The 12500-nt window shown below is 35.6% G+C and overlaps 1 protein-coding gene across 1 annotated transcript; it reads left to right on the top strand.

The window, feature by feature from the left end:
- Positions 1-8077: 8077 nt before the first annotated feature.
- LOC136841098 (trichohyalin-like) lies at positions 8078-10755 on the top strand. The gene is made up of 3 exons (XM_067108146.1): positions 8078-9418; positions 9799-10031; positions 10362-10755. Exons 1-3 carry the CDS (start codon positions 8078-8080, stop codon positions 10753-10755), a joined length of 1968 nt encoding a protein of 655 aa, XP_066964247.1.
- Positions 10756-12500: the final 1745 nt, after the last annotated feature.

The raw sequence follows: 12500 nt of genomic DNA, 5'->3' as shown, positions 1-12500 counted from the left end.
TATATCTCCTTCCTAAAAGAAAATGAAAAGGTATCCCATAGGGGGTAACATATACCGTCAGCGCACCTCAAGCTATGTTCCATAGGCATGGTTCTTTGCAGCGTCCCTACTGCCCCTAGCTGCAACATCTTTCATTCCTTTTACTGTACCTCCTCCGTCCATACTTTCTTCCGTTTTACTTTCCCCAACTTTCTCCTAACAACTGTTTCATAGTGCAACTGCGAAAGGTTTTTCATGCCTTTTGACTCTCTTTCAGCGCCGGATGACCTCATCATCATAAGTCCCAGCGCTTGCTTGACCTTGCCCAAAATTTTATGTTCCATTCCATCTAAGCTACCCAGTTAAAAACGAGACGGCATCTAAGCTACCTAAACAGCTGACGGTGAAAAAGAACGAGTTATTTCAGTGATGTTTACCCCTTGACAAAATTAAACAAGCGTTCATCTAGGATAATATAAGTGGCGTGTTGATCAAGCCGAGGGGAAAAATAAGAAAGTGGATGTTATGTCATAATCTGCCCCACTTGGAAGAGTAAAATGGGGAGGGAAGGCTAATGGACATTTGATATTTTCCCCGGCAAGTTCGTCTAGAAGTTACGAGCATCTCATTTTAAAGGAACTGGAGCATAAATCAGATAAGACAATCCCGCTTACGTATGCCTCTTAGGAAGCCCAATAAACTAATTTTCTTACGAATTCTGCTACTTCTCTTCCCTGAGCATAACTTTTCCATAGGCTATTTATAAACTTTCCATAAAGTATCTATTTTTAAGGCTATTTAATCTTTTTTATAGACTATATAACCTTACCATAGAATATCTAATCTTTCCATATGCTATTTAACCTTCCCAAAAACTATTTAACCGATCCATAGACTATTTAACCTTTCCATAGAGTATTTAACCTTTCCACAGACTATTTAACCCCTTCATAAACTATTTAACCTTCCCAAAGATTATTCAACCTTTCCATAGACCATTTAACCTTTCCGTAAACTATATAGCCTTTAGGCTATTTAATTTTTTCCATAAAGTATTTAGTCTTTAGACTATTTAATCTTTTCCATACACTATTTAACCTTTCAATCGACTAGTCAGCCTTTAGGCTATTCTGCCTTTTGACTATTCAACCTTTGAATAAACTATTTAACCTTTCCTTAGATTATTTAACCTTGAGACTATTGGACCTTTCATACATCTTTTAACCTTTCCATAGACTATTCAATACTTAGACTATTTAACCTTTCCATAGACTATTCAACCTTTAGACTATTTAACCTTTCCATATACTATTCAATCTTTAGACTATTTAACCTTTCCATAGACTATTCAACCTTTAGACTAACCTTTCCATAGACTATTCAGCCTTTAGACTATTTAACCTTTCCATAGGCTATTTAACCTGACTATTTAACCCTTAGACAGTTTAACCCTTACAAAGACTATTCAGCCTTTAGACTATTTAACCTTTCCATAGACTATTTAACATTTAGACTATTTAACCTTTCCATAGACTATTCAATATTTAGACTATTTAGCCTTCCCATAGACTATTCCGTATTTAGACTATTTAACCTTTCCATAGGCTATTCAATCTCTAGACTATTTAACCTTTCCACAGACTATTCAACCTTTGGATAATTTAACCTTTCTGTAGACTATTCAGCCTTTAGACTATTTAACCTTTCCATAGACTATTCACCTTTAGACTATTTAACCTTTCCAAAGAATATGTAACCTTTCCATTGACTATTCAGCCTTTAGACTATTGAACCCTTCCCTAGACTATTCAATATTCAGACTATTTAACCTTTCAATAGACTATTTAACCTTTCCAAAGACTATTCAACCTTTTCATAAACTATTTAACCTTACCATGGATTATTTATCCTTTAGATTATTGAACCTTTCCATAGACCATCTAACCTTACCATGGACTATTTACCCTTTAGATTATTGAACCTTTCCACAGAGTATTTACAGCTAAAAACCTTTCGACAGTGTACGCGCTTTTCCTGTTACCATCGTGTGTGTAACTATTACCTATTCATCAATATTTGATGTACTGGAGCCCCTGACGTACGGAAAACTTCATTAATGCATTATACGTAACATTGCAGTAGTAGACCCAACTGTATTATATCTGTATGTCTGTACGAATACATCAACTGAATAATACACAAAATGTGAATATACAGACTCAGTCTGTATGTGCGTTTGTTTGTGTGAGCTTAATAAACATCCAGAAAAGTGTACAACTTTTTTGTAAGAGTTCTTCTGTGTGTGTGTGTGTGTGTGTGTGTGTGTGAGAGAGAGAGAGAGAGAGAGAGAGAGAGAGAGAGAGAGTTACAAGGAGTTACAAGGAGTTACAAGGATCAGGATGTCTCAAAGACTTATTAGTCCACCCGAGGAGACATCATGTGCTCACTTATCTCTAGGAGCAGGTTTTACTGTTCATTCACAGCGTTCTTCTAATGATTTTGTCTTAGAGAGAGAAAGAGCTCTTCTGCCTCTGACATGCGATGAGAGAGAGAGAGAGAGAGAGAGAGAGAGAGAGAGAGAGAGAGAGAGAGAGAGAGAGAGAGAGAGCTCTTCTGCCTTTGATATGATGCAAAAGAGAGAGAGAGAGAGAGAGAGAGAGAGAGAGAGAGAGAGAGAGAGAGAGAGAGAGAGAGAGAGCTCTTCTGCCTTTGACATGCGATGCAAAAGAGAGAGAGAGAGAGAGAGAGAGAGAGAGAGAGAGAGAGAGAGAGAGAGAGAGAGAGAGCTCTACTACCCTTGACATGCGATGCAAAAGAGAGAGAGAGAGAGAGAGAGAGAGAGAGAGAGAGAGAGAGAGAGAGAAAGAGAGAGAGAGCTCTCTTGCCTTTGACACGCGACAAAATGATGCAAAAGAGAGAGAGAGAGAGAGAGAGAGAGAGAGAGAGAGAGAGAGAGAGAGAGAGAGAGAGAGAGAGAGCTCTACTGCCTTGACATGCGATGCAAAAGAGAAGAGAGAGAGAGAGAGAGAGAGAGAGAGAGAGAGAGAGAGAGAGAGAGAGAGAGAGAGAGCTCTTCTGCCCTTGACATGCGATGCAAGAGAGAGAGAGAGAGAGAGAGAGAGAGAGAGAGAGAGAGAGAGAGAGAGAGAGAGAGAGAGAGTATTCACAGCGTGGCGGAATATATCCGCTTTAAAGCATATTTAGTCGAAACTGACTGCATATTTTACATCGCTCAATATTCTGCTTTACTCTTGTGTCTCGCCCTAATATGCTTCGGAAAAGTCTCCGGCTATTAAGTTAAAATCCCTGTGGATTGAACGGATGAAAATTCAATAAAATTCAATAAAATTCATTAAAATTCAACAGAGAACAGAAGAGAATTTCAATAGAAAACAGAAGGTAATTCAATAGAATTATCTGGATTTTTGTCAACACAAAATAATCTCCTGGTCTTCGTCGATGAGGCGATGGAATGGCTGTACTAACATTTAAAAATTACAAAAGGTATTCATTGATGCGTTTGCGTCTCTTGGCGTTGCATGCAATTGAAGAGTAAAATAATAGTCACTGAAAAGAATATCGACATATTCTTTCCTCTGTCTATTCATCCTTTTCATTCTCGTCTCTATACTTCTATCCACATTCTGTGTTACTGTCTTTAATCTTTATTTACGATAATAATAATAATAATAATAATAATAATAATAATAATAATAATAATAATAATAATAATAATAATAATAATAATAATAGGTCTGTAAGGCTAGTTCCTTGTTGTTAATAATAATAATAATAATAATAATAATAATAATAATAATAATGTCTGTAATAATATATTTTGCAATAATAATAATAATAAATAAATAATAATAATAATAATAATAATAATAATAATAATAATAATAATAATAATAATACAACGTTGCATACCCCTGCTTTCATAAAAGAAGAATTTGTCAATGAGATTTAGAATGTTGGTTCCTAATATCGTGAATGATACATTCACTAGATTTAATATGTATAAATACGAGTATATATATATATGTATAAACACCATAGACGCACATTTATCAAAGGCGTCGTTTTGTAGCATCAGGTTGAATACTACTCTGTTTGCTGTGAGTTTTATTTTTGGTTTAATACTACTCTGTTTGCTAGGAGTTATATTTTTGGTTTAATACTACTCTGTTTTCTAGGAGTTTTATATTTGGTTTAATACTACTCTGTACTAGGAGTTTTATTTTTGGTTTAATACTACTTTGTTCGCTAGGAGTTTTATTTTTGGTTTGATACTACTCTGTTCGCTAGGAGTTTTATTTTTGGTTTAATACTACTCTGTTTGCTAGGAGTATTATTTTTGGTTTAATACTACTCTGTACTAGGAGTTTTAGTTTGGTTTAATACTACTTTGTTCGCTAGGAGTATTATTTTTGGTTTAATACTACTCTGTTTGCTAGAAGTTTTATTTTTGGTTTAATACTACTCTGTTTGCTAGGAGTTTTATTTTTGGTTTAATACTACTTTGTTCGCTAGTAGTTTTATTTTTGGTTTAATACTACTCTGTTCACTAGGAGTTTTATTTTTGGTTTAATACTACTTTGTTCGCTTTGAGTTTTATTTTTGGTTTAATACTACTCTGTTTGCTAGGAGTTTTATTTTTGGTTTAATACTACTCTGTTTGCTAGGAGTTTTATTTTTGGTTTAATTCTACTCTGTTTGCTAGGAGTTTTATTTTTGGTTTAATACTACTCTGTTTGCTAGGGGTTCTATTTTTGGTTTAATACTACTCTGTTTGCTAGGAGTTTTATTTTTGGTTTAATTCTACTCTGTTTGCTAGGAGTTTTATTTTTGATTTAATACTACTCTGTTTGTTAGGAGTTTTATTTTTATTTAAATACTACCCTGTTTGCTAGGAGTTTTATTTTTGGTTTAATACTACTCTGTTCGCTAGGAGTTTTAGTTTTGGTTTAATACTACTCTGTTTGCTAGGAGTTTTATTTTTGGTTTAATACTACTCTGTTTGCTAGGAGTTTTATTTTTGGTTTAATACTACTCTGTTTGCTAGGAGTTTTATTTTTGGTTTAATACTACTCTGTCGCTAGGAGTTTTATTTTTGGTTTAATACTACTCTGTTTGCTAGGAGTTTTATTTTTGGTTTAATACTACTGTACTCTGTTTGCTAGGAGTTTTATTTTTGGTTTAATACTACTCTGTTCGCTAGGAGTTTTATTTTTGGTTTAATACTACTCTGTTTGCTAGGAGTTGTATTTTTGGTTTAATACTACTCTGTTCGCTAGGAGTTTTATTTTTGGTTTAATACTACTCTGTTTGCTAGGAGTTATATTTTTGGTTTAATACTACTCTGTTTGCTAGGAGTTTCATCTTGGCTACAATTAAAATGTGTTGAATAGTTTACCCAATGCTGTTGTGGAATCTTCTGATCTCAGATATTCAATCGAAGTGCAAATTCATTCCTGCTCTGTGTTGCTGACTCCCCTGAATTCCAGGTTTTATTTTTTTCCTTATATTTATTTATCTATCACCGTTTTTCTTTAATTCTCTCTCTCTCCTCCCTCTTTCTCTCTCTCTCTCTCTCTCTCTCTCTCTCTCTCTCTCTCTCCCCGTGTGCAGGCGGATTTCTCTTTGGAGCTCTCTTGGGTTTACACAATTCTGTTTATCAACGTTTCCTATAACTTTCTCTCTCTCTCTCTCTCTCTCTCTCTCTCTCTCTCTCTCTCTCTCTCTCTCTCTCTCTCTCTCTCAGTAGGCTTTGGAGCCCTCACGGGCTTATATAGGCCTGTTCGCTCTGTCCAAAAGGATTTTCAGCTGGAGAGTTCAAGAAAATAAGATAGACATTAATGATTCTTAAGTACAAGAACTACAACTTTCACATCCAGTCTAAGAAAACGGAGTATTTATTCTCTTTAAAGAGAAAAAAAGTTTGTTTTTGAGCGTCTTATACTGGCTCTGACCAAACTCAGAGAGAGAGAGACAGAGAGACAGAGAGCGAGAGGTTTGGTGGATCGTTGGTATTAGGAGAAATAAAGGTTACTGTGAAAGAGAGAGAGAGAGAGAGAGACAGAGAGAGAGAGAGAGAGAGAGAGAGAGTGTTTGGGGGATCGTAGGTATTAGGAGAAAATCATGTTTACTGTGAATAAGAGAGAGAAAGAGAGACAGAAATCTCTCTGGAGAGAGAGAGAGAGAGAGAGAGAGAGAGAGAGAGAGAGAGAGAGAGAGAGAGAGAGAGAGAGAGAGAGAGAGAGGTTTGGTGGATCGTAGGTATTAGGAGAAAATAATGGTTACTGTGAAAGAGAGAGAGAGAAAGGCAGACTCATAGAAATTGAGAAAGAGAGAGAGAGAGAGAGAGAGAGAGAGAGAGAGCCCGTCTGCCTATATCGGAAAGCAATTAAAATTTGGACAAGGGACACGTCCTTATCCGCGCCATCAGCAAATGAGGAACCCACCTAGAGACGTTTCCTATATCTCGCGTTCGCTCCTTTATCGGTGCAACTGAGAAAAAAACAAAATACAATCGACACGTCGATCATGGCATGAAATGATCGATACAGACGATCTTCAATTAAGGACCAGCAGCGGTAATGTAATAATAATAATAATAATTATTATTATTCAGAAGATGAACACTTTTCATGAAATGGAACAAGGTTATTTTTATTATTATTATTATTATTATTATTATTATTATGGACAAGAGAAACCCACAAGATTCCTGTGCCATCAGCAAATTGGAACCCACCTAAATATTTACATATTGCGTTTTAATCGAGAACTTTCAGGTCCTAACAAAGTGACAATCGACACGTCAAGAGATGAAATGAGTCAGGCTGGTCTTCAAGGCCCAGCAATCTTCTGGAACTTCTTCTCCTTATGTGCTGTCATTTATATGATGGCTGTCCTGGTTTTATTCTTATTGAGAGTTGTTAATCTCCTCCTGTGGTCTGATATCCTGATCTGATGGTCAGTGGGATTAACCTATTGGTAAGTGAGTCTTATTACCATCGGTCTGTTATTAGGAGACCTTACCTCCAGGTCAGAAGGGTCGATCTTAGCTTATTTTAATATTAAAGATCCCTATCTTATGGAACTTCTGGGGTAAATCTTTTGTTTTGCTAACATCAGTCATAGGAGGGTTATTCAAGGGCACCATCAGAGAGATTAAAAGTGATAGAAGGAAACCTTGAACCAGCCTGAAAGACCTATCTCTTCATCAAAAAGAGTCACAGTTAGGAAATGAAAGTACTCAGAGATTAAAAGTAATATGTTAATTTTATAAATAAACAAGTTATACAAAGGAATCTTGTGGTTTTTAGTTTCATCTTCAGAAGAAAACTGAAAGAACCTTTCAAAATTTGGCAAGGATTATTATTATTATTATTATTATTATTATTATTATTATTATTATTATTATTATTATTATGAGAACAGAAGAGGAACCCTATTCATATGGAACATTATAATTATTATTATTATTATTATTTAGAAGAACCCTATCTATATGGAACACGATTATTATTATTATTATTATCATTATTATTATTATTATTATTATTATTATTATTATTATTATTATTATTATTATTATTATTATTATTATTCAGAGGACAAACCTTATTCACAGGATGGAACAAGCTCCACCAAAATGGCAAAGAAACTGACTTGAATTTCTAAAGCTTGTAAAGAATATGGTCTTTATCACAAAGGAGTAACATAAGGTAATAGGAAAATTAATTAAATAAATAAATAGATAGAAATGTAAAGAAAGAAGTTAAAGTAGTAAGATCTAGTTACATCTGCGAAATGATGGTGACAAGGTGATAAGACCTCAACAATTTGTAAAATAAGGGAAAGATATATTTTCAGACCCAGGAAGTATCTGACTGGTCACCCTTGGTCACCTCTCTTCCTATAGACTGCAAGGAAGACTGAAACAGTATTGAAAATCAAATAAGCATAAAAAAATGCCATAAGCGACGGAACGTACCATAGGAGAACAGGAGGACAGCCATTGATTTTGGACTGGGAAAATAAAAAAAGAATTCGTCCCTGAGAAGGTCTGTTGCGAAACAACATCTGCTGTATGGGAAGAGCTTTCAGATGGAAAGAGAGAGGCCTCATCAATACCTTTTTCATATCTTGGAAAAACAAGAAACTATTACAGGAGGATGCAAGGAAACTATTGCAGGAGGATGCAAAGAAACTATTGCACGATGATGTAAAGAAACTATTGCAGGAGGATGTAAAGAAACTATTGCAGGGGGATGTAAAGAAACTATTGCAGGAGGATGCAAAGAAACTACTGCAAGAGGATGCAAAGAAACTATTGCAAGAGGATGCAAAGAAACTATTGCAGGAGGATGCAAAGAAACTATTGCAAGAGGATGCAAAGAAACTATTGCAGGAGGATGCAAAGAAACTATTGCAAGATGATGCAAAGAAACTATTGCAGGAGGATGCAAAGAAGCAATTGCAAGAGGATGCAAAGAAACTATTGCAAGAGGATGCAAAGACACTATTGCAAGAGGATGCAAAGAAACTATTGCAGGAGGATGCAAAGAAACTATTGCAAGAGGATGCAAAGAAACTATTGCAGGAGGATGCAAAGAAACTATTGCAGGAGGATGCAATGCAAAGAAAACTATTGCAAGAGGATGCAAAGAAACTATTGCAGGAGGATGCAAAGAAACTATTGCAAGAGAATGCAAAGAAACTATTGCAGGAGGATGCAAAGAAACTATTGCAAGAGGATGCAAAGAAACTATTGCAAGAGGATGCAAAGAAACTATTGCAGGAGGATGCAAAGAAACTATTGCAAGAGGATGCAAAGAAACTATTGCAAGAGGATGCAAAAAAACTATTGCAGGAGGATGCAAAGAAACTATTGCAGGAGGATGCAAAGAAACTATTGCAGGAGGATGCAAAGAAACTATTGCAAGAGGATGCAAAGAAACTATTGCAGGAGGATGCAAAGAAACTATTGCAGGAGGATGCAAAGAAACTATTGCAGGAGGATGCAAAGAAACTATTGCAGGAGGATGCAAAGAAACTATTGCAAGAGGATGCAAAGAAACTATTGCAGGAGGATGCAAAGAAACTATTGCAAGAGGATGCAAAGAAACTATTGCAGGAGGATGCAAAGAAACTATTGCAAGAGGATGCAAAGACACTATTGCAGGATGATGCAAAGAAGCTATTGCAAGAGGATGCAAAGAAACTATTGCAAGAGGATGCAAAGAAACTATTGCAAGAGGATGCAGAGACACTATTGCAAGAGGATGCAAAGAAACTATTGCAGGAGGATGCAAAGAAACTATTGCAAGAGGATGCAAAGAAACTATTGCAGGAGGATGTAAAGAAACTATTGCAGGAGGATGCAAAGAAACTATTGCAGGAGGATGCAAAGAAACTATTGCAGGAGGATGTAAAGAAACTATTGTAGGAGGATGCAAAGAAACTATTGCAGGAGGATGTAAAGAAACTATTGCAGGAGGATGTAAAGAAACTATTGCAGGAGGAGGTAAAGAAACTATTGCAGGAGGAGGTAAAGAAACTATTGTAGGAGGATGTAAAGAAACTACTGCAGGAGGAGGTAAAGAAACTATTGTAGGAGGATGTAAAGAAACTATTGCAGGAGGATGTAAAGAAACTATTGTAGGAGGATGTAAAGAAACTATTGCAGGAGGATGTAAAGAAACTATTGCAGGAGGAGGTAAAGAAACTATTGCAGGAGGATGTAAAGAAACTATTGCAGGAGGAGGTAAAGAAACTGTTGGAGGATGTAAAGAAAAGAAACTATTGCAGGAGGATGTAAAGAAACTATTGCAGGAGGAGGTAAAGAAACTGAAGAAACTATTGCAGGAGGATGTAAAGAAACTATTGCAGGAGGATGTAAAGAAACTATTGCAGGAGGATGTAAAGAAACTATTGCAGGAGGATGTGAAGAAACTATTGCAGGAGGATGTAAAGAAACTATTGCAGGAGGAGGTGAAAAGAAACTATTGCAGGGGATGTAAAGAAACTATTGCAGGGGAAAGGTAAAGAAACTACTGCAGGAGGAGGTAAAGAAACTATTGCAGGAGGATGTAAAGAAACTATTGCAGGAGGATGCAAAGGAAAAGAAACTGCAGGAGGAAAACTATTGCAGGAGGAGGTAAAGAAACTATTGCAGGAGGAGGATGTAAAGGAAAAGAATTGTAGGAGGAGGTAAAGAAACTATTGCAGGAGGATGTAAAGAAACTATTGCAGGAGGATGCAAAGAAACTATTGCAGGAGGATATAAAGAAACTACTGCAGGAGGATGCAAAGAAACTATTGCAGGAGGATGCAAGAAACTATTGCAGGAGGATGTAAAGAAACTATTGCAGGAGGATTGATGAAACTATTGCAGGAGGACGTGAAAAGAAACTATTGCAGGAGGATGTAAAGAAACTATTGCAGGAGGATGCAAAGAAACTATTGCAGGCGGACGTGAAGAAACTATTGCAGGAGGAGGTAAAGAAACTATTGCAGGAGGATCAAAAGAAACTATTGCAGGAGGATGTAAAGAAACTACTGCAGGAGGAGGTAAAGAAACTATTGCGGGAGGATGCAGAGAAACTATTGCGGGAGGATGCAGAGAAACTATTGCAGGAGGATGCAAAGAAACTATTGCAGGAGGATGCAAAGAAACTATTGCAGGAGGATGTAAAGAAACTACTGCAGGAGGATGTAAAGAAACTATTGCAGGAGGATGCAAAGAAACTATTGCAGGAGATGTAAAGAAACTATTGCAGGAGGATGCAAAGATGCAGGAGGATTTAAAGAAACTACTGCGGGTGGATGTAAAGAAACTATTGCAGGAGGATTTAAAGAAACTACTGCAGGTGGATGTAAAGAAACTATTGCAGGAGGATATAAAGAAACTATTGCAGGAGGATGTAAATGTGGAACAGTCCCCCGGAGGATGTTGTGCAATTGGAACCTCAAAAGTTCAATTGAAGATGCAATGCATTGCTACCCTCAAACAATCCTCCTTGTATTTCAATAATTTACGGAACATTTAGTCTATTTATTCATTAATTTTTTAATTTATTTTTTCTTTTTAATACCTGATCTCTCCATCTTCTGTTACTTCTTTCAAATGAACACCTTATTCTTTGGAAGCTTGAATTTCCAGTTAGTGGCCCCTCTGTTGGGCTTGTTCCATAAGAATAGGGATCATCTTCTAAATAATAATAATAATAATAATAATAATAATAATAATAATAATAATAATAATAATAATAATAATAATAATAATAATAATAATAATAATAATGAGTCGTTAACAAAGATGACTACATCAGTCGACTTAATTTTATAGAATCTTCTTAATTTTCCGTAGAATTTTTTTTTATCTCCGTTAATACTTATCAATAACTGGCCAATGTTCATACTTTGGTAAAGAAAAGAACATCGCCAGCGTGTAAACAGTGATTTTATTCGTTATACAATAGAAGGCAGTGGAATAAGAAATAAAATTGTCGAGTTTAAAGAAAACTCGAAGACTTGGGGGTAAACTCTACGGGCTCATCCACCCGTATTTCACTACCTTCCCTTGTATAGATAATAAAAACTAGTGTGTATATATACCCTTGATGTATTTATCTGTACCAAAGTATGAACAGTGACCAGTTTTTGACACATACTGACGTAGAAGAGAAAAGAATTATATGAGAAATTGAGAAGACTCAATATAAAATTAAGTGGAATGATGCAGCAATCTTTAAAAAAAATATATTATTATTATTATTATTATTATTATTATTATTATTATTATTATTATTGATAAGATGAACCCTATTTATTTGGAAAAAGCCCACCACAGTGTGGTGCCTTGAAATTTTAAAGCTTCCAAAGAATACAGCGTTCATTAGAAAGAAGTAACAAAGTAATGGGAAATACAAAAAAGAAGAGATCACTTATTACAAAAGAAAATACAAATTACCAAATTAATAAATAATTGGAAATAATATATAAATAAATTATCATAAATTAGTGAACGAACAGAAATACTCTTGAGAATTCACAAGAAAATGCAAGCAATTCCCCCCTTTTTTTTTTAAACAACGCAGGCACCGGGGAAGAATGCCTGGAGGCATTAAATAAAGAAAAAAAAAGTTGAGCTAAGTACAAGATATCACGAATCATATTCCCACGTCCAACCTCCGCTCAGCGAGGCCATTGAACGACAAATTCCGGGAGAATATATCGTAAATCTTTTTAAGGAGGAGAAAGTATAGGGCGATTCCAGCGCAGACCTCAGCTAACTGAGGAAAGTTGGTCGATATGACAGTAGATTGCATGAACTGTTATTTTCAACGGGAGACACATTCACACACACACACACATGCGCGCGCGCACAAATACACCAGTTGCACTCTTACGTGTTTTTTTAAAGAATGTGAGGAGTGACTGGCTTGTTAAACTTTTCTGTCCCGTCGTTAGCGAATTATTATTATTATATATTATTATTATTATTATTA

Source organism: Macrobrachium rosenbergii, chromosome 8 (genome assembly GCF_040412425.1).
Source record: "Macrobrachium rosenbergii isolate ZJJX-2024 chromosome 8, ASM4041242v1, whole genome shotgun sequence".
NCBI lineage: Eukaryota > Metazoa > Arthropoda > Malacostraca > Decapoda > Palaemonidae > Macrobrachium > Macrobrachium rosenbergii.
Note: the sequence above shows the minus strand (reverse complement) of the source record. Positions and strands in the feature narration are given on the sequence as shown.

Excerpts from the sequence above, each read along its gene's own strand:
- LOC136841098 (XM_067108146.1), top strand. The coding sequence starts at position 8,078 with ATGGGAAGAGCTTTCAGATGGAAAGAGAGAGGCCTCATCAATACCTTT. Across the intron at positions 9,419-9,798 it reads AGAAACTATTGCAGGAGGAT|GAGGATGTAAAGAAACTATT; the intron begins GTAAAGAAACTA and ends AAACTATTGCAG. Across the intron at positions 10,032-10,361 it reads GAAACTATTGCAGGGGAAAG|GAGGATTGATGAAACTATTG; the intron begins GTAAAGAAACTA and ends AAACTATTGCAG.